General features: G+C 51.0%; 2 protein-coding genes and 1 non-coding gene across 12 annotated transcripts in view; 2 read left to right on the top strand and 1 right to left on the bottom strand.

Moving 5' to 3' along the window:
* The first annotated feature begins 360 nt into the window (after positions 1 to 360).
* Positions 361 to 18,758, top strand: LOC116228352 (acyl-CoA dehydrogenase family member 11-like). Of its 6 annotated transcripts, none has more exons than XR_016472097.1 (16): positions 361 to 739; positions 4,060 to 4,292; positions 4,903 to 5,002; positions 5,897 to 6,014; positions 6,759 to 6,901; positions 7,002 to 7,151; positions 7,652 to 7,746; positions 8,004 to 8,103; positions 9,516 to 9,656; positions 10,505 to 10,597; positions 12,026 to 12,133; positions 14,462 to 14,633; positions 14,954 to 15,020; positions 15,291 to 15,423; positions 16,597 to 16,778; positions 17,120 to 18,758. XR_016472097.1 is itself a non-coding variant. In XM_090152680.1 (16 exons), the coding sequence occupies exons 2-15, from the start codon at positions 1,857 to 1,859 to the stop codon at positions 15,412 to 15,414; spliced, it is 1,818 nt and encodes a 605-aa protein (XP_090008806.1). In that variant the 5' UTR covers positions 600 to 739; positions 1,431 to 1,856; the 3' UTR covers positions 15,415 to 15,423; positions 16,597 to 17,099. The 6 variants fall into 6 exon arrangements, 5 of the variants coding, with proteins under 5 accessions (XP_090008804.1, XP_090008803.1, XP_090008807.1 ...); XM_090152680.1 differs by lacking the exon at positions 17,120 to 18,758 and adding an exon at positions 1,431 to 2,030 and having other exon boundaries at positions 600 to 739; positions 16,597 to 17,099; XM_090152679.1 differs by lacking the exon at positions 17,120 to 18,758 and adding an exon at positions 1,428 to 2,030 and having other exon boundaries at positions 601 to 739; positions 16,597 to 17,099.
* Positions 11,198 to 11,316, top strand: LOC116228744 (5S ribosomal RNA). The gene has a single exon (XR_004166855.2). It is a non-coding gene; the product is annotated as a 5S ribosomal RNA (ribosomal RNA).
* The window catches only part of MTMR3 (myotubularin related protein 3), a 71,665-nt gene continuing 69,057 nt past the window's right edge, over positions 18,688 to 21,295 (bottom strand). For all 5 annotated transcript variants that reach the window (XM_090152676.1, XM_090152674.1, XM_031592109.2 and 2 more), the window contains one exon: positions 18,688 to 19,961. In XM_090152676.1, coding sequence (XP_090008802.1) covers positions 19,790 to 19,961 — 172 coding nt within the window. In that variant the 3' untranslated portion in view covers positions 18,688 to 19,789. The remainder of the gene's footprint in view (positions 19,962 to 21,295) is intronic.

Genomic DNA, 21,295 nt, shown 5'->3' with positions numbered 1-21,295 from the left:
TCTTCCTAATATCTCACCTGCCAAATAATATAGCATAAGATTGTGATATAGATCTTCTATAAGAATAACCTGCCTAAAGCGTTTCTTCCCCTTCCCAGGAATTCTGTAAGTTTTTCTTCTCATCTCGTTACAATTTCCAAACTCGTTATTCCAGGCAATCCACTGGGGATGCTGCTGGATGCACACCAAGGCTGGTCCCTCGACTCTGGGAAGCTTGGACAATGATTTGCACAACTGCTATGGACAGACACGATGTTTTCTGAGTACCTGTGTTTTCCAGGCCTTTTTCTGATCTCCTTCCAAAGACCTTTGCCCTAGTTCAGTCAACAACAGCTGCTGAAAAGCTCCTCCCCAAGGGAGGAGAAAAGACAGGGTTCATTTTCAAGAATAATACAACAACGTTAGAAGAAAACATGATGCAGTGAAGGTGATAGCTGTCAGCGTGACGTGCTGAAGCTTTGCAGTCATGTTTATTTTGGCTTTGTGCAGACTTGGTGCTACCTGCAGGCTGCGTCACGGCTGGGACAGGTGCCAAGCCTGCAGTTTTAGAGGATTCAGCACAACGGCAGGGCAAGGCCAGCAGGTCAGCCTGCAGGAGAAGCAAGTGGGAGCAGACCTGGAAATGCCTGTTGCAAGAAGAGAAGCTGAGACCCTCTTCCAAGAGCGGCCTGAGCCCGGGAACCAGTATTTGGAGGATGCTTTGCTTCGGAGTTACCTGGAGGCACACCTTCCTCCCAAGGTCTGACGTGTGTGTCTGTGTGTGTGTACACACTGCAGTGCTGGTCATTGTGAACAGAACCTTTCTCTGAACCCTTTTGTGCCTTCCGTGTTTAACTGGGGGGAATTTAGCAGCGTTCCTTAAAACTTTTTGTGTGTGTAGGGGTGAAAAACACTTCCAGGACATAAGCAGAAATAGAAAGGGCGGGCTCCTCTGGTCTGGATGTTCCTGGAAGAGTGTTTGGAGATTGTCAGTGCGTACATTTGTTGTCTGGTGTCATCCAGAGTAAGAAATTTTAGAGAAAGGGGGAAAAAAATGGAGGTGCATCCCAAATGTGCTGTGCTCTTCCCCTCCCCTCTCTCTGGGGAAGAAGGATTTTCAAGGAAATCCCTTGCCAAACAAAGTAACAAGGCTGATCTCAGCCATAAGCTGAAGAGGATACAAAGGCCCTTCGGGAATTGCTGCTTCTCAACAACAGTCCTTGGCTTTTCTGAGTTGGTATTCAGAGAGCAAAGGCTCAGCACAGAGCTGCAGGGGTACAGAGGGGAGGAGCAGCAGCCCGTGCTGTGCTGTGCGGTTCCATCCTGCAGGAAGCCCTGGGCTCACTGCACTGCCTGTGCTCTGCCATCCCCCCAGGGACTACAGTTTGTCTCACTTGTTGAGGGTCAGATCTCATGGAGCTGGGTGTGACCTCTGTGTTTCATTGCAGCAGAAGCAGAGCCGGTAAAGCCACTGTGCGAGCAAAGGAGACGTATCCTGGCTGCCAGCAATGCTCTTCCTGCCCCTGCTTGGTCTGCAGGTCAGGAAGGTCTTGGGGCAGTAAGAGTGTAACAGCAGCACCGTGAGCTTGCTATTGGCACTGCCGGGATGAAAGACAGGAATGAGGCATCTCCAAGCACCGCTGTGGCCTTTCTGAAGGAGGACGCTCCTACTCTGCACCTGATTCTTCCCATTTCCTGAAGAATTAAGAGGGTCAGAGCTGCTCTCCACTCCTTCCCCAGGAGACAAAGCGGCTGCAATACCCACATCAGCAAATCTCCCTTACATTTCTGCCTGCGGTCCCAGCGGGGCAGTGTTGCCTCGCTCTGCTCTCAGCCTCCTGCAGCACTGCCTTGCCCGCAGCCCGGGGCTGCTCTCCATGCCAGCACCCCCCTCTCCTGTCCAGGACGGCAGCAGCAGCCGCAGCTTGGCACATCGCCCTGAAGCAGACACCACTACAGTGGATATTGATTCCTGTTGCGCTATTTACCTGTGTTTAGCGGTGAACATAGAGATTTCTCTGGAATGGAACAAGGGATTTCTTTGTTTGAAGGTGATTTCTGGAGAACACAGCAGGAAGCACCTGTTTGGTTTTTTTTTAAGCGCAGTTTTGAGATGTCCACTGATCTTTGATCCCTCTGTAATGAAATCTCAATATAAAGGATTGTGTGTTTGTGCTCTCGGTGTGTTTTCACTCCATTCATCTCTGGAACATCAAAGCACTGATTGGGGTAAAGGAGACCAGCCAGCAGATGCTGCTGGCTCGTGGCTGCAGCCTGGAACCTCATGGTTTGCAGGTGCCCCAGCAGCAGTGCGTGGTGATGTACAAGTGTAGCAGCTCTGATTTTGTTCTTTTCCCTTGGAAAGAAATGCAGTTGGGCAGGACAGTGGTTCAGAGGTGTGGTCAGGGCAAGAGCTCACGGCTAGGTGCTGTGGTTTCTTTAGAAGATGTGGATATGGAGGTAAAGGGACTGTTGGTAGTGAGCAGGCAGGAGTGTGCTGATCAGGAGACCTGTGTGTTGAACTCATGTTCATCTGCCTGCAAAAACCTCCAGCTAAATGGTTCAAAGGTTCTTCTTGTGCTGCAGGGATTAGTGAAATCCTTGTACTTTGGATTCTTAGGTTGTCTCTCTGAAACAGCTTTCAAATAGTTACAGTGCAATAAGCCTTGGAGGCATGCACCCAGGGCTCATGTGGGTTTTGGGCTTGTGTTGTGATTTCTAAGGCTGCTGCACTGTTCAGCTGAAAGAACAACGTGTGTTCTGAGGATGGAGACTTCCAGAGCACAGGCTGGACAGTGTGTGAAGGATTCTCATTACACAGAGCAGTGCAAGAATCAATCATATGGGATGGAGTGTGATGAAAAGTCAATGCAAGGGGAAGCAGGGAAAGGAAGCAGTGTTTGTATTTCTTCAATGGCAAATTAATGTGTTTTATAATTGCACCATTCAGTCACAGCAAATATGGCATTCACCTCCACAACTGCAATTATTGAGGAGGAAATGAGCATCTTTTATGGGCTTAGAGAACAGCAAAAAGTATTCCTCTGTTGAAAATTAATCTTATTCAGATGCTTGCATGACCCCCCATAATATTTTTGGACATATTTTTGCTAACTATCCATGCTAGGGGCTGGGTTACCCAGGTTTAACCATGTCTAAATCAGGTTATTTATGTCTAAAGTTCACCAGGCTCTGGCTGCAGACAGTAAAGAGGAGCAAGCACCTGCAGAGGACAATTCCATCACCTTAACACGAGGAGCTGAGGTAGTGGGGATGAGTCATTTCTCTGCAGGTGATGGTTTCTGTCCATTAGCCATGGACAGACTCCTGTGTCCAAGCCAGCCAAGCCTGGCTAAAATGAGAGTTAATGAATCTTTATCAGGAAGCTGGCTGCAGAGTGGAAATTTGAATGTAGACACACCCTATGTGCAAGGCAGAAGCTCGAATCAGAGCAGCATGGAATGGCTTAGGTTGGAGGGGGCCTTAAAGACCATCCAGTTCCAACCCCTGCCATGGCAGTGTTGCCAACCACCGGATCAGGCTGCCCAGGACCTCATCCAGCCTGGCCTTGAATGTCTGCAGGGTTATGGATGATTGAGCCCTCTTTCTTTTCCAATCTGATAAGGAGTTAACTGGTGATTTCAGTGGAAGTTTTTCTATAGAGATGAAGGATTTCCATTTTTGGCACCTTTTTCCTTGGCGTTCTTTTCCAGCACTAAATCACAGAGTGGCTTTGGTTGGAAGGGACCTCGAGATCATCTCGTCCAAATCCCTTTCTCATATGCATCTGTGTGGCTCTCAGCCCCGATACAACAACTCTTCTGTCTTTTGTAAAACCCAGAGATGCTGCCAGAAGTAACTTGAAAAAAACGATTTTGAAAAAAAAATGTGACAGCTGAGCACAGCTGTGCCAGCAGAGGCCAAGAGACAAGCTGTCCTGCTGCATCACAGAGCACAATGAGCCAAGTGGCAAGAGATCATCAGTGCCCAGAACAATATGGCCAGTACTTTGCCTTTCCAATTAGCACTGAGGCCCCCCGCCTTCCAAGCAAGTACTGAAAGGCTCTTGTTGCTTCACAGGTACTGGAGGAGGTGAACCAGGAGCTGGAGGGGTTTGGAAACCGTCTGCTAACCAAGATCAGACCTCTAGGATGGGAATGTGAGTTGAATCCCCCTGTATTTCGGCAGTACGATGCCTGGGGGCAGCGGGTGGATCACATTGTCACCTGCTCAGCCTGGAAGAGGATGAAAGAGATTGCAGCAGAAGAGGGGCTGATTGCTGAGGCCTACGAGAGAAGATACTCCAACTGGAGGTAACTGGGTGGAATGGGAGTGACTTGGTGTCTTGCAGGCTGTATTCAGCATCTGGTAGGACTGAACTTGTTGTGTAATGGATAAGAGGTGATGCATGAAGAAAAGCACACCTACTGCTGTACTGAACAGCAGTGCCTGTCCATTATAATGTTCCACATCAGCAATGATAAGGTGTAACTAATGGCCTGCAGTTGATCATAATATTCTCTGATGTCGCTTTCCTCATTCTGGGGCCTGGCTTCCCTGTGCTGCTCCAGCTTTACATGCATTACTCGTAACACAGAAGTCTGGAATTTTACTTGTAGTTTCATTGTGTTCCAGCCTCTGGAGATAGACCCAGATTTTTTATTTTTAAGAAGTGCACTTAATGTGCACCAGATGGCAATCGGTGCCTTCCATCCAGCCCCACACTCGCAGTTCCTCTGGGACTGAGAAACATTTCTGCTCCACTTCTGCCTTCATGGTTGAAGCTGTTTCTTTTCTCCTTGAAATGAGTGGTCTAACTAACCCATTTTGGCTGTATTTTTCCCCTCTGTTCCTAGTCAAGACATCTTATCCTCCTACTGCTGAACTGCTGCAAAACCTGCCTGTTTTCACTCTCTCTCCTAGCCGTGTGCACCAGGCTGTCAAACTGTACTTGTTTTCGACCGCCTCTGGGGGTTTCAACTGTCCGCTGGCCATGACTGATGGAGCAGCCAAAGTCATTGAGGTATGAGCTGAGCTGCTCTCTGAAGACACAGCCCACGTCCTGGAAGAGCTGGCCAAGGACCAGGGAGAGCTGATCTGCCTTCTGGCTCTGGACATGGCCCTGCCTTGCTCTGTGACTCAGCTCCATCTCCCCTCACCTGACTTTCTGCTTCAGTTACAGTCTGTGCACCCAGGCCAGCTTCTATGTTTGCATACAGTACTTGCACAGTGAGGCCTCAGCTGCATACAAATCCCGTAGCACTGCAGTAGCTGGAAAGTTGTCCCCCCTTTCTTACTACAATGTTCAACAGCCTTGTTTTCCTGTCCCCTCTGTGAAGCAGGAGTTAAATGAATTGAGCCAGATCCAAACGTGATAGATGGATCTGAGCTATCAAGGCTTCCCAGTCTGAAGGTCTGGCTGTGTTTCAGTGACACCCTTTGCACTATGTAACTAGCTGTGTGGGGTGCAGAGAAAAGCCAGGCAGAAACTAGCTAGCCCTGGGCATTCCAATTCAAGAGAAACAAAACTCCACAAGGGAATTACCTTTTCCTGGAGCTCTTTGGATGCTGGTGACATCCAAAGATGTACACAGATATACTGGCACCAGTGCTGCCCTGGGAGCTACCTGTCCAGCTGTCAAGCAGTGCAGCAGTTCAAGGTCAGCAGTGCTGCTCAGCACTCCTCAGTGTAACATGAGTCTGCACTTTCTGCCCACGCAGTGCATCTGCACTCAAGGCAGGTGGTTTCACATTGTCAGTAGTGCAAGCAGATGTAGTGCAGGACAGCCCTGATTGCAGATAATGCATTCTGAGCCTGGTGAGGATGCTTGTAGGACAAACCAGTGTTAATTAAGTCAAATGTTTAATTGCATCTACTTCAGTATGATTTTAGTTTCTTTTCCCTCCCCCAAAACAGTCACTGGGTGTTCCTGCATCTCTGAAAAATGCTTTTGACCATCTGACATCTCGTGACCCCAGGAAGTTCTGGACCTCTGGCCAGTGGATGACTGAGCGCCGGGGGGGCTCTGATGTTGGTATGTGCACAGGGGTGGGCAGCAGCCAGGTGTGTTAGTGAGGGCTGAGAACATCAAGTCATGTCAATCCTGCTGTGTTTTGCCAACAGAAGGCCCAGCCTCTGTGCACTGCTGCACAGGTACAGAGCTCTGGTCCTTGCTCAGATTGCACACTGATATTTAACTCTGTGATCTCAACCTTGAGCAAGGCAGTCAGATCCATCCCAGGTGGGACTGAGGGAGCATCCTTGACCTTCAGCTTTGGCAAATGATTACAATAGCACGATGGGCTGGGAAACCTCAGGACCCCATTGCAGGAAAGAGAGTCACCTGCCTCTGATGAACCTTCTTCCCAGTTGGAGAAGTGAAAGAATCAGCTGTGGAGGGAGAGCTACAGAGGTGACCATCATTGTAGGACTCTTGATGATGGCATCCCTTGTGGCTCTTGGCTGAGGTAGCTCCTAAAGAAACAGAGGCATCGTATTATAAACCACAGGACATTTTGCTTACAGAGCACTGCCATTACCACTGTTAGATTGGACTGTTGCTGGGAAGACTTGTAGCTAAACAGAACATTTTTCCTTTCTAGTTCTTAACTCTGGCTGCATTTCTTATCCAGTGTCAGTGAAAGAGATTAGCAGCTAATCCATATTTCATCCAGATAGCATGGGGCGACTTAAAAAGAGCTGCTGCTTAAACTGAAAATCAGCATCGATTGATACAGGAGTTCCTGTAAAGCCATGATCTTCTGCTCCTTTCTTGCAGCTAACGGCACAGAGACCGTGGCCAGAAAGCAGCCAGATGGCACATATCATCTCCATGGTTTTAAATGGTTTACATCAGCAGCTGATTCTGATATGGCATTAACCCTAGCCAGGATAGAGGATGCTGAAGGACATGTAAAACAGGTCTGTTCTGTGGTGGAATGCCTGAAGGAGGAGGGGAACTTTTAACTTCCTTTTTTCATTGTAATGAAATCTTCTTTGCATGCCTTTTTAACGACCCCAGGGCTCCGGCGGGCTGTCCCTGTTCTTCCTGAGGGTTCGAGATGAGGAGGAAAAGCTGAATGGTATCCAAGTGCAAAGACTGAAAGATAAGTTGGGCACACGGCAGATGGCAACAGCAGAGCTGTGGCTAAATGGAGCTAAAGCAGAGCTGGTGAGTGAGGTTTGCCCATCCTCTCGGGACTTGGCAGGCTTGGCAAGGCAGGCCACTCTTGGAGGTGCTGGCAGTGATACCACCTGAAGAAGTGGGTGTATCTCCTCCACATCTGTGGCTGCCTGCTCATTCCACAGAATCCTTCCCCAGCAGGGCTCTGTTGAAGCTGTGAATAGCTCAGGGAAAATCATGCAGGAGAAAAAAGAAAGTAGTTTTAAGCTGGTCATTTCCCTGATGCAGTTGCATTATCCCAGCTGAGGGACAGTTCTGTGTAGCATACAGGTAGAACAAGCAGCCAGGAACCAGAACTGATCATGCTGACTCCTGCTGGTCTCCAAATCTCTCTGAGTATGCCACATAGCTAAAATGAGACAGCAGTGTTCTAAAGCAAGCAGATCTCTCTGCCTCTGGAGGATAGACTATATCTATCTGCCTTTAGGCACAACTCTTACTTAGAGGGAGGTGCTTCAGCTCCAACCTTTGTTCCTTGCTTGTTTCAGATCTCTGCAGAAGGTCGTGGAGTGGCCTCCATCTCCAACATGCTGAACATAACTCGGATCCACAACGTCATTGGTGCAGTAGCTTCCATGAGAAGGTGAAGGCAGCATGGATCCCCCCAGAGCTGAAGGAACAGCTTATGAGCACAAGGGAAGTTTGCAGTGCTCAGCATTGCCTCTGCAGGCACAGGTCTGGAAGCCAGCAGCGCTAGAAAGAGCTAGCCTGTGTGTGACCTGGGCTGGAATGGTGCAGCCAGGCAAGGCTCATCCAGTGAGGATGGTTGGAAGGGAAAGCCTGGAAAGGAAGTAGGAAAGTTGCTTCTCTGACACCTTGCACTGTCTGTATTCTCCCTAGGATGATCAGTCTGAGCAGGCAGTATGCCCTTAAGCGGGTTGTCTTCGGGAAGCTCCTCAAAGACCATCCCCTGCACATGCAGACAATAGCCCGGATGGAGGTAAGGCTTCCAGGAGCAAAGCTGAGTCTGGAAAAACAGAAGAAGGACAAGAATCCTCAGTGGCTCGTGAGCACAGCCAGTCTGGCTCTGTATGGAAATCAGGTGTAGAGAGCTGGGGAATTGCCATAGTCTACTGGGATTTGATCTGATGATGGATCTGGCTTCTCTGCTGCACCATAGGTTATCCTAAATACCAGTTACCTGGGAGCTGTTCTGAGAGGGATGCCAGAGTTCATGCATGCTTCTACTATGCTGTTGCCTCTGAAGTTGGTCATTACCATCAGCTTCCAAGCAAGACACCACAGCCTCCTAAACTGCAGTTAACAGACATGCAGGGCTGATGCAGACTCATGCAGCATAACTGGCAGCTCACACAACAGGAGATGAACTGTTCCCACTGTTCTGTTCTCAGCGGGCTCTAGGAACCCTTGAGGGGGCCCACTGCATATTCTGAGACAGGTTTGCTGTCAGTGTACCCACACAGTGCTCACCACCACAAGGAGCTGGGTTTGAATACAGCCTCCAGATGTAAATTTCATCCAATGAAATAATGTTAAATGGTAGAGGAGAGGTATGAATTGGCACTCTGGCTGTGGGCCTTCGCTTGTGGCAAAATGTCTCACAGCTTTGCCTCAAAGCTGAGCTGGAGCAGCCCACTAAACCCACGAGACACAGCAGCTTCCTCCCACTACCAAAACTTCAAAAGGCAGCAGACAGTTCTCCTCATCCATCCAGGCACTGTTTCTTTTAACTGGTGTAATACCACTGTTTATCCTTGGGCTGCAGTAGGTTCATGCAAGTATTTAAACCAGCATTTAAAACTCTGCATGCAGAATGGAGCAAGAAGGAGAGGGAATGTTACTCCAACAACTGCCAAACATAATTTAAAGCTTTAGCATCTCCCAGTCTGTAGCATTCTATGGCCAGAACTTCACCTCCAAAAGAAAGGCCAGATCCCACATAGCCCCACAGCACATCATTACACACAGGAGCAACAAATCTCCATCTCCCAGTGCCTGGCACATTGCAGCTTGCCAAGGCAGCATGTTGAATGTTGCATGAAACCTGTCAAAGACTTTGCAGATCTGGTGGTCAGAGACTATCAGACGTGCAGCCTCGTGTCCGTTATCATTTGAAAGAGCGTGGATTTGTGGCCTGCATAACTGATGGAAGCTTTGATAAGGCTCCTGTTAGGCCCAGTGAAATGGCATTGGCCCTTTCTTCATACTGGGCTGCTTCTAACATGTCATGCCTTGCTGGTCACTGGTCTTTGTCTCTGAAGGGGATGTATTTTGAGAAGGGGATGTATTTTGCCACTTCCAGACAGTCTCATGGCATTTCAGCAGCCCAGGCTGGGATCAGTCTGAGCTCAGGACCCATACCAGCAAAACTCCCTGCTTCTCCCCACACAGGTGCAGACACGAGGGGCTTTTCTTCTGCTTATGGAGATGGCTCGGCTGCTTGGACTTGCAGAAACCAACATGGCAAGCGAGCAGGACCAGCTTCTCTTGAGACTGCTTGTGCCAGTTGCCAAACTATACACGGGGAAGCAGGTATGGAACAAGCAAATTGTCTGGAGCAGGGCTGTGCGTTCCAAAAGAACTGGAAAAGAGATCTGGCTAACACAGCCAACACGGAGGGCGGTAGTAGCACGGGGTACAGACAGTGAGTGACCCCTCTGCAGGGCCTGCAGCATGATGGCTGCTCTGTTCTGAGGCTGGTTTTTTCAACTGGGAGACCTGTAACCTTGCTCTCAGGAAGGACACAGCATGCCAGCTGCCTGGCAGGCAAGCCATGGGTCAGCCAGCTGGGGAGAACAGACACAGCAAGCACTCTGATGTACTGCATGTGCCACACAGAGGAACACTGCTGGGGCTTTAGCAGAACTCCCTGTGTTCCAAGGCTAAACTGGGACCCTGAGCCACAGGAAATATCCTTCTCCTAGTTATGAATAAATAGAAGAGAGGTAGCCGTGTTAATAGCATTAGCTTTCACTTAAGGGGTCTATCTCCTTCTTAACTGCCATCAGCTTAAACACACAGAAGCTTACACATCATAGGCAAGCAGGTGGTAAAGATTCTCCTGAAATACAGGCACTTGCTTTATGCACCAAGCAAGCCACAGGTTTACCCTTACTTAGAGAGGACTACAGTGACAAACACTCCTCCTGGAGCTTCTCCCCAGCTCTGACTGCTTCTCATGTCTCCTCTCAATGTTGCCCAGTCTTCATTCCCCAGGCTGCACCTCCCCTTGTGTAACGAGCAGCCTGCCTCAGCAACTCAGTGGGACTTAGGCAGTCCCATCCTGGCAGGAACTGCTGTGTGATGTTAGAGGTTTCTGGCCACTTTCTCCCTCTGTGCATTGTATATTATGTCAGCTCTCTGCTTTTTTTTATTTGCAGGCTTCTGCCATTGCTATTGAGGCAATGGAGTCTTTTGGAGGACAAGGTTACATGGAGGATACAGGCTTGCCAGTCATAGTTCGTGATACTCTGGTAAGAAAACAGCAGGAAGAGCTTGTGCCTCACTTCATCCCTATAGTCCTTCTAACCTGCCTGGTACAGACAGGCTCAAAGAAAAACATAGTCCTCCCCTGTAGGGATTGGACAGATCAACACAATGGGAAAGGCATTACAACAAAGGTGTGACAATAAAAGGACCGGGACAATAAAGAGGTGCTATAAAGGAAGGGAAGAAGATTGCTCAGAAGATTCCAGGAGAAAGCTCCATCAAAGAGGGATCTCCAACCAGAGATCCTTCCCTGGTGGCAGCCAGCCCTTCAATGAGGTCTAAGAGAGGTGCAGCCAGGCTCCATCCCTTCCCATCACACAGCTGAATTGCCTTCACCTGTGCTCCCAGGGCTCCTTTCCCCAGGTGCTCCGTCAGTGCTTCAGGCCGTGACTCAGCATACATCCCCAAACTTCCCTAGCTCTCCTCACCAGTGCTTCTTTCCACTTGCGGTCAGGCATGAAATCTCTGGAGACTTTCTCGATCTCCTATAACTCTGTCCATACCTCTGTAGCCTCATGTTTGCTGTTCTTTACTGCAGTAGCCTCAGACAGCTCCTTTGTGCTCTCCCACAATCTCTTCTTCTTGCCTATGGCCATCCCACCCTGGCAACGCCCGATCTCGTCCGATCTCGGAAGCTAAGCAGGGTCGGGCCTGGTTAGTACTTGGATGGGAGACCTCCTGGGAATACCGGGTGCTGTAGGCTGATTTTTTGAGGAGCTCTGCGGAGAGGGACCTGGGTGTCCTGGTGGACGACAGGTTGGCCATGAGCCAGCAGTGTGCCCTTGTGGCCAAAAAGGCCAATGGCATTCTGGGGTGCATTAAAAAGAGCGTGGCCAGCAGGTCGAGGGAGGTGATCCTCCCCCTCTACTCTGCCCTGGTAAGGCCTCATCTGGAGTTCTGTGTCCAGTTCTGGGCTCCTCAGTACAAAAAAGACAGGGATCTCTTGGAAAGAGTCCAGCGGAGGGCCACAAAGATGGTGAAGGGCCTGGAGCATCTCCCCTATGAGGAAAGGCTGAGTGAGCTGGGCCTGTTTAGCCTTGAGAAGAGAAGACTGAGAGGGGACCTGATCCAGGACTATGAATATCTAAGGTGTGGGGGGCAAAGCGGCGAGGCCAGACTGTTTTCAGCAGTGTGCAGAGACAGGACAAGGGGATATGGCCAGAAGCTGGAGCACAGGAAGTTCCGCACCAATGTGCACAAGAACTTCTTTACGGTGAGGTGACGGAGCACTGGAACAGGCAGCCCAGGGAGGTGGTGGAGTCTCCTTCTCTGGAGATGTTCAAGACCTGCCTGGACGCCTACCTGTGTGACCTGGTGTAGGGATCCTGCTTTGGCAGGGGGTTGGACTCGATGATCTCTGGAGGTCCCTTCCAACCCCTACAGTTCTGTGATTCTGTGATTCTATCATGCAGGTGCTGTCCATATGGGAAGGAACAACGAATGTCCTATCTCTTGATGTCCTGAGGTCCCTCACCAAGAGTCAGGGGCAGGTGATGGCCGTGTTCTTCTCCACAGTGCAGGTGAGCCAAGCACCAGTAAGCCTGGTTTGACACTTTGGCAGTCTTGGTGTTGGTGCTCCTGGCTGAGACTGCTAGAGAACGTGACAAACTCAAGGCTTTAGACAAGACTCTGAAGGTGTTTCACAAATCTGCTTTTTAAATAGCACTTACAAAAGCAGAACACAGGCAGTGTTTATTTTGGGATCCTTGTGTGCTGCAAAAAATGCAGACAATTTCATCTCTACAATGAGGAGCTGTGCACTGTCAGTGCTCTTCAAGAAAGGCACCAGTGTAAGTACATTTTTAATGTGAGTCACCTTCCTGAGCCTAAAATTATTTTGTGGGGGGTTTTTTTGTTTTGCTCTGTTGTTTTTCTTTAAGCTGGAAAAGCAGCACAAGCCTGATAAATACAAAACCTTCTCTAGGGCCACCTACTGCATTATGACTTTCTATTTTTATTCCCACTGAAAAGATGGAAAGAGCCAAAGGAATCCCACTGCTGCCTCCTTAGAAGCGCAGCTCCCTGCCCTTACCCACAGGCTGTTCCTTTAAAGGTGCTCAGGCAAAGGCAGCCATGGAGAGTTCAAAGAAGCTCAGAATTTCCCGAAGATAAATGAGAATCATCTGGCTTGATCCATGCCATCGAGGGGTGCACAAACCAGCCTGGAAGGCACGATCACCATATCAGAGGATATTCCCTCAGGAATTAGATTACTAATTGAGGTAGAGCCATTCAGATCACATTAGCACAGTGTATACTTAGGAATCCTGGGCTGCTGGAATTCAGTACCTGCAGACACTGCTTTCTCATCCCCCATGAGAACTGAGAGTTCTGGGCTGCTTCTCTGCCTTCAGAGTTTGCTTTTGGGGCACAGAGCAAAGGTGATACCTTTGTGGTCTCCATTCAGCACAACTTCAGCAGAAGGGAGATGTGAAGTGAATGCAGGGAGAGGAGCGCGGTGCAGAGCATGGCATTAAACATAACCTCGTGTTGTAGGCTCTGCTGTATCCTGAAGGTGATCTGATCCATCCCCCAGGAGCTCCCAAACGCATTAACCAGAGCCTGACTGCTCAGCAGGGGCTGCAGTTGGGCACTGACCTCCAACACGAGTCCTTACCATCCTCTCATATAACTTCTGTTGATGGAAAAATACCTCAAACAATTTGACTACCAAACAAGAAAGCGAGATCTGCTCATAAGCAGGATTAATGAGCATACCCACTAATTAACGAGCAGTTCAGTCTGACACTGAAGGCAATGGAGTGGAGGAGAGGGTGGTAGGCTCTAAAAATGGCCTGGAAAGAAGCTGGCCTCTACAGGCTTATGCTGATTGAAAGCAGCTGGGACTGGGACACGCGATGCAGGGGTCTGCAGAGTTTGGACTGTATGGTGACAGTTTCAGGTCCTTTCCAAACCACTTCAGCACAGCAAGAAATCAGTGCAGCTTACTGAAGTGAGAGTCCACAAAATACAAAGATGACACTTGTGCTTCCAGCCCCATTCTGATGTTCTCCACGTTGCTGCTGATCGCCGTGCTGTTGAAAACCACTCAGACAATCCTGCATGGCAGCTAGCTTGGGGAGCACACCCAGGGCAGCGTGGGCTGTGTCTGTTTGCAGCCCAGCACAGTGCAGTGCTGGCTCCCACCCAAGCTGCTGGGGATATTGTTTGTGCCCCTGGGGACTTTGATCCATTTTTAAACCACCTCATTGGCATTCTGTGGGCTCGGAGGGTTCTTTGGACTTTGTCTTGGCACTTGGATGCCCGCTTTAATGAGGGGGTTTTTGTATTCGTACAGCACATCCTGTGAGTGTTCTTGTACTGCTTTGCCTCGAGCACAGAACAGCACCAGTGAGGATTGTGCTGTCCTTGTAGGAGCAGTCAGACAGCACAGGGCAGCGTGGGCAGGGGGTGTTGTTTGTAGGAGCATTACAGGAAACAAAACAGGGTTTGGCTGCACAGCTGAGCACTGCTGCTTTGGTGTGCTGGTGGGGAACAGCACCGACACTGCAGGTACTGACAGGTGTCGGTTCATAAATGGCCTCAAAGGAGACTGAATCACAAAAAGAGCTTTCTGCTGCGTAAATCCAAACTTGTTCCTGCTTGCACTTCTGTCCAAGGCAACCCTCAGCCTTGCTGCAGGGAGAGATGCGAACCTGCAGAGGTGCAGCACAGCACCCGAGGGCCTCGTTTCAGTTGGAAAGCACTTGAAGGGCCACCTGGTCCCACTCCCTGCAATGAGCAGGGACACCCACAGCCCCTTCGGGTGCTCGGAGCTGTCCCCTCATTGGCCTTGCTGCCATGCAGGAGGTCAACACGCCGTCCTTTTCCCTGTGATTGTTTTGCAGAACAAACTGGAGTTGGCTTCGAGCAGCGCAGAGCTGCAGCCCGCAGTGCAGTGGGTGCAGGATGCTGCCGGCCGCCTCGCACGGTTCTGCCAAGGAGCTGCTTCAGAAGGGGCAGTGCCCATGGAGCTGGCAGCAAGAGACTTCTCCTACTCCCTAGCAAGGATCTACGCAGGTAGGAAGGACAGAAGTGAATTTCAGACCAGGGAGGGCTGCGAGCAGTCCTGCTGTTCCCAGGCCTCGCTCCAGCTCAGGAGCGGAGTTTTAAAGAAAGCTCTGTCGTACAATCACAGAACAGTTTGAGTTGGAAGGGACCTTTAAAGGCCGTCTGGTCCCACTCCCCCACAGCAGACAGGGACACCCACAGCTCAGCCAGGTTGCTCAGGCTGCTGTCCCTCCTCCTTTCCGGCGGTGGCAGCTCAGCACGGGAAGCGCTGCTGAGAAGCTCAGCCACCCTGAAGCCCAGCAGCCCTTACGTGCCGTGTTCTTTCACAGGAGCTCTGCTCATTGAGCACGCGGCTCGGCCCGGCTCCTCCTGCGTTGATGTCTGTGCTGCTCAGAGGTAAGCCACTCCGACCACTTCAGGTGATCTCTCGTACTGCGGCATTGCTCTGCCCACATGTGTGATCTGCTGCGGTCAGACCCCAACTTCACACCCCGGGTGGAACAAACAGCCTTCTGGGTTGGTTCCCAGCAGCATCGCTGCCATTCCCTGCACGGGGAACCTCCACCCCAACAGCGATGAGAATCATCCAACTTGGGGAGACCCTCGGGAGCAGCCAGCGCCGTGTGTGCAGCACGGCTCGCACAGACCGCCGCGTTCTCTGTTCAGGTGGTGCAGGCAGGAACTCTGCCCCGTGGCTGCAGAGCTGGGGAATGGCAGCTACAGCGCCGAGGAATCGTCCCTGGACAGCGCCCTGGTGTACGCCGGCAGCCCCGCAGGCAGCAGGCTGTGACTCAGACAGGTAACAGGGAGACGCTCAGGGACCTCTGCAGATGCAGAGTGCAGGACGTTGTGTTGCATCCGAGGCGGGCTGCAGGGAGCACGGTGAGCTCCTGATGCGGGTTGGTGATGAACAGAAGTATTTCCATCTCCAGGGCAGCAGTGGCTGGGTCTGCACAAGTGTTCAGCTCCAGAGCACTGGTGCAGCTTTGAAATAACATCAGCCCCACTTATAGAATCATGAAGGTTGGAAAGGACCACTAAGATCCCCAAGCCCAACCCCCGCCCACTGGTTGTGTCCCTCAGCACCACATCCCCAATGGTTCCTCAACACCTCCAGGAATGGTGACCCCCCCACTCCCTGGGCAGCCTCTGCCACTGCATCACCACTCTTGGAGAAGAAATTGTTCCTAATATCCACCCCGAACCTCCCATGGTGCAACGTGAGGCCACCACCTCTCGTCCTATTGCTGTTATCCAGGAGCAGAGGCTGATCCCCACCTCACCACAACCTCCTTTCAGGAGCTGCAGCAATAATGTCTCCCCTGAGCCTTTTCTTCTTTAGACTGAGCCATCCCAGCTCCCTCACTCCCTGTAAGAACTCAATGCATCCAGACCCTGCACAGCCTCACAGTCCTTCTCACGACACACTTCAAGGTCCCAGCGTGTTCCCTGCAGGGCCTTCCTGCCCTCAGGCAGATCTATACTTCCTCCCAGCATGGTGTCACCTCCAGACTTCCTGATGGTCTCGCAATCCCCTCATGCAGATCATCAAGGTGTCAAACAGAGCCAGCCCAAACCTGCCACACGCTGGCTCGGTTTGCTGAGTGCTTTGATCAGAAGCCAGCCCTGTTCCTTAGGCTCTATGGCCGTGCAGGGAGCAGTCCCAGAGCCACCTCAGGGAGCTGCAGGCACGATGCTGCAATCAGGGCACACAGCAGAGCCCTCTGAACCAAACCCATCTCTGCACCACCTGGTGCTGAGTTTCTGCCGGTGCAGATGCAGCCAGTGGGAGATGTTGGGATGCTCTTACTGTGTTTTAGGCAAATGCTGAGTGATCCAGTCATTATCAGATGCAGACAATGACTTGAAGCAGCAGCTCTCTGAGTACTGACGTTCCTTATAAAGAAAAGCAATGAAAAACTGAAATTATTTAGATTTATAAGAGAAAACCTTTGTTTTTTCTCATTCACAGAGCTGCTCTCCAGTGCTGCCTGTGCTCTGATGGCGTTTTCTTGGTGGTGCCTCCACAGGAGCTGCAGCCATGGCTCACGCTGCCCAACTCAGCACCTGGATGAAACAACGTCTTTCTTGACCAGAAGTTGCTCACCTCACTGCCCACCTGCCATCACAGAACCCATCAGTGGTCACTGCTTGGTTAAGTCGTGCTTTTGGTTCTTTCTTTCTCCCCTGTCCCAGTGCAGCTCTGCTGTGCTTAAAGATCACCCAAAGCAGAGGCTTTGCTGCAGTGCTCCTTGTTGGACGCCTCCTCCCTGCTCACAGCTCCACGGGCAGCAGAGATGGGCAACAAAAAGTCACCCACTGCGCATCAAAGGCAGCACTGCTGCCCAGTGCTGCTCTGTAACAGCCTGGGAGGAAATAAATCACATCAACCACATCACTCAAATTCCACCAAGGCTGGACATGTCAGTACTGATATTAAAGAAAAATAATTTCTGACCTCCAGAAAGCTTATTCATTTCCTATGTGTGTCACAGCGATGCTGCAATTGATGCTGACATCAGTTCTGACGCAAGTTTGAGACTGGAATCCCACACTGCTCCACCAAAGCAAACACCTGGCTGAGTGCTGCGTGCTGCCGCTCAGCTCAGCCTCACCTGCGTGCTGTGCCCCACCAACCAGCAGGAAACAGCTCTGCAGTCACTGCTCCTCCAGCACAGCCGGGGCTGCGCTCAGTGCTCCTGAGGTGGCACAGCACAGGGCTCCCAGCTGCTGGGATGAGCTGCACAGAAGCACTGAGGAGCGACTCGTGTACAAAAGCAGCTCCATAAAATCAGATCCTGGCGTGTAATCGAAAACCCGCTGCTCCTCTGCATGTTTGTAACAGTGCACAACCTTAAAGTTGCTTTATTTCATTCTTGAAACTGTAAATACCAGCCCCAGCCGTGAGGTCACCCAGCACGCAGGGTTGTGTGAGAGCAAAGCAACGATCCTGCAGGGGGGGAAGTGGAAAATCCCCTCTTCCAAAGGCAAGAGAGGCAGCACGCTCTGAAGGAGGGGCTGAGTTACAGGGGGAGAAAGCCAAGAAACCAAAGGAGGCTGACTCCCCCCAGCCCTGCTGCCCCAGCACTGCACTGCTGTGTGTCCTCCCCTGCTGCTGCCCCGCTGGAGGGCAGGAAGGAAAGGTAAAGAACTGGAACGTGTGTTAGCGAATGCTCCCATGCAAAAATGCTAAACTTTATTCACTTTTATTTATATATTTAACAATTCTAAAGTATTTACTTCTCGCTTTGACAAAAATGAAAAATATAGGAGCACTTTACTCTCTGTAGGAGAGACAGGTTATATGTACAGCTATGGAGAGATACTGCTTCCTCCTTTACATACAAAGAAAAAATAATATTAATAAAAAAGTGCTTCGTCGATCAAAAAAAGACTAAGAGCTGCAAGCATTTATTCACACTGTACATCACAGAGCCCAGAAACCCGTATCAAACCTCTTGGCACCTGTCCTTACAACTGCAGAACCCCACGCGTGTTTCTGACGCACCGCACACCGCTGTTGTCTCACAGCCTCTGCTTCACATCCAACTGCAGCACCCACAGCTCTGCCTGCACATCGCTGCGTTGGTTCAGGAGAAAACAGATAAAAACTCCATGGGAGAACCCAGCTTTTTCTTTGCTTTTCTCTCCTGCTGCTCCCAGGCCCCTTCCCTGTGCCAGCACAGCCCCCACGCCTTCATTTCTGTCCATGCAGCCTCAGCTCAGAGCACAGCAGTGCCGGCACGGGAAGTTCTGTGTCATTTTTTTCCCCACCAGACTTAATGAGATGGTCTCTGTCTGACACTGCAGACCACGATTGTGACGCTGCAGGGAAGGGCAGTGCTCCCTTCCCAACGATTGTTCGTTATTTCTTTCAGCTCTCAGATACTCAACAGGATTGTTCTGTCCTACAGAACAGTGCAGGAGATGTAAGCCTGGCCAGGCAGCGTGCTGCAGAGCATGACATGACCAGATGCATCCTCCTGCCCAGCTGCACTGAGCAACACTGCTCTATCAAAAGGGAGAAGGGGCCGAGGACCTACCACTCAGTTAAAAACATATATTGAAGAGATCCACACTTTATTGAGGTGACTCGGAAAGCAACTCAGGCTGGGGCAGAAGGAAGGAGGGGAATCACGATGTACTGTGACAGCCCTGGTATAATCCTCAGGCAGGTCCTTCCTAGCTGGAGCACACTGGAAAAGGAGCAGCCGTGGCAGAACGCTGCAGCACAGTGCATTCCTGTGGGACCAAACGCAGCAGGAGTGCAGTGCAGCACAGCTGGAAGTGCTGCTGCTCTGAGTGCCCTCACTGAAGTGCAGCAGGAGCAGCAGGGCTGTGGCTGCAGAGGGAGCTGTGATAAGGAGCTCTGCGCTGAGCAAAACAACCTACGGTGGGACAAGGACACAAATCAGAGGGCTGCTACTTTCCCACTTGGTTTTAAATAAGGAACCGCATTTACACAACTTCAGAGAGAGGTGTCGGTGTGACACCAAGCTCGGCCCCTCCTCACCTCTCACCAACACCGGGCACCTCCTGCAGCCAGCACTGCCCAGCTGTCCCCAGTCAGCACCGCGGGGCTGCGGCAGCAGAGCCTGCGATCCCCTTCACGCAGCGAGGACAGCTAAGCCCACTCTAAGAACAGAGAGGGAGAGTGCTCTCTTGGGAAAGAGATTCCCACTTCTTCTAGCAGCAACAAATTCCCAAACAGCAGTTTCTTGTTTGGAAGTAACAGGAGTGATTGAAAGCACTAGCGCTGAGGCTACAGCGATTCACCTTGCACACCGACTGCGCCGATCCCCCTCGTCTCCTTTCCTCCATCGAATTGTCTGCAACGCAGGTCAGCAGTGGGACAGTGAAATACAAAAGGGAAATCTGGTTCTGGTGCCAGCTCCCTTCCCGCTTGTACAATCTTCCAGCAAACAAGCAAACATATATATATTATTATATATATACACACAGGCGCGTACACGCACACACACACACGAACGGGACAGAAAGGAAAGGGGAACGGCTGGAAGAGGAGATGCCCACACTGCAGCAGCACAGCACGGCTGAGCTCCGTCCCACTGAGCAGCACTCCTCGCCCCCTCGTCCTTCCAGTCTCAGCCCACTGAGATCACACAGCTCTGCCCGGGGAAGGGCCCCGCCTCCCAGGTGGGCCTTTAGTTTGATGTGGCAGTGATGGGTTTGTCCAGTTCAAGATCAAGGCTGGTGCTGCTCGGGTGCAAGCTGCTGTAGCACGATTTGCAGACTCTGCTGGGCTCAAAGAGCTGCTGGCTGGGAACTGGCACCTTCTGGTTACAGCAGCTGGAGCAGAACACGTTTCCGCAATTCCTTGTGTCAGGAACAGAGGAGAAATGGAAAAGACAAAATTAGCAGCAGTTTGATAAAGTTACCCAGTTGTAAAGTTATACTACTTGTGGTGCTGTGGTGGGCTCGGCTCTGGAGGCTGTTTGTCCCTAAGCACCACGACACACAGACAGCCTTCCCTGCAGAGCTCGACACCAGACAGGAGTGTGAGGGAAGCCACAGTGCGCAGTGACATCCACACAGTCACTGCTCTTCTTTCAAGTGCGCTGCTGGAAAGGTTCAGCCCAGAACAGACAAAAAAACCAGCACAGGTGATGCAATCCTCCCAGCTGTGCTGCCCTGCCACTTTCCCAGCATCCCACACTTCTGCACACAGGAATGCTGTCAGCAAGGACCATGCAGTGCACAGCGCCATGCTCAGGCTGTGCTGCAGGGATGCACTCCTGCCAGCTGCTGGGCACCCATTGCATGCAGCTCACAGGGTTAGGCTGAAGTGTGGGAAGCGTTACCTGCTGCTCCTGCAGCCCTCCCTGCATGCTGCACACCTCAGCAGGCTGCTAAGGGCTCACACCACAGCCCTGCAGTTTGCCATTCACCTCCAGGCCCTGCACCCTTCTCATTAATTCTTTGGCATCGGGACTTTATGCCACCACAGATTTGTGCTGGGAAAGATCTGCTGCTGCCAAGAGTGACAGAAAGCTCTGCTTACACCCAGCAGCTTCAATTAATCCTTCACTGCCAAGAGATGGGGTTCCCAGATGCTGGGCACTGATGGGAAACAGTCAGCAGAGAAATCCCATTTCCCACTTCAGCAGGCTGACTTTTGCAGCTCTGCGCAGCAGCTGCAGACCTTAATGCCACAACCTGAGCACCAGAACATCATGATGGCCAGCTTGGGGTTGTGGGCTGGAAGCCTTCAGGAATCTGTCAGAAATTACTACTAGAAAAGCCAGCAGCAGAGAAACCAACTCACGAGGTGTTATCTGTGCAGGAAAGCCGCTGTCAGCTCCCATTGCTGCTGTTCTAAGAGCAGTTATCCACAGAAACTCACTGCAGATGGATCAGGTCACAAACAACCAGAGGGACTGGAACCATTATCTGCCTGTTGTAGCCCACCACCAGCTTCCTAACACAACACTTGTTCTTTGTCCTTTTATCTTTCTGTGAGAGAGGACAGCATTCTAGAACTGCTTTGCCCTGAGCAGCTTTCTTGCACCCCTCTGCTGTGCTCGAGGGATCAAGAGATGTTAAGAACATGGATCTCTCCCCTTGGAGGGCAGGTGACTGTTAAAATCACACCACCAAGACCTCCTTGTATATTATTACACATTATTATCCATGTTCACCCATTTTGTGAG

This window comes from Phasianus colchicus, chromosome 18, assembly GCF_987193195.1.
Source record: "Phasianus colchicus chromosome 18, bPhaCol1.hap1.1, whole genome shotgun sequence".
Taxonomy (NCBI): Eukaryota; Metazoa; Chordata; class Aves; order Galliformes; family Phasianidae; genus Phasianus; species Phasianus colchicus.
Note: the sequence above shows the minus strand (reverse complement) of the source record. Positions and strands in the feature narration are given on the sequence as shown.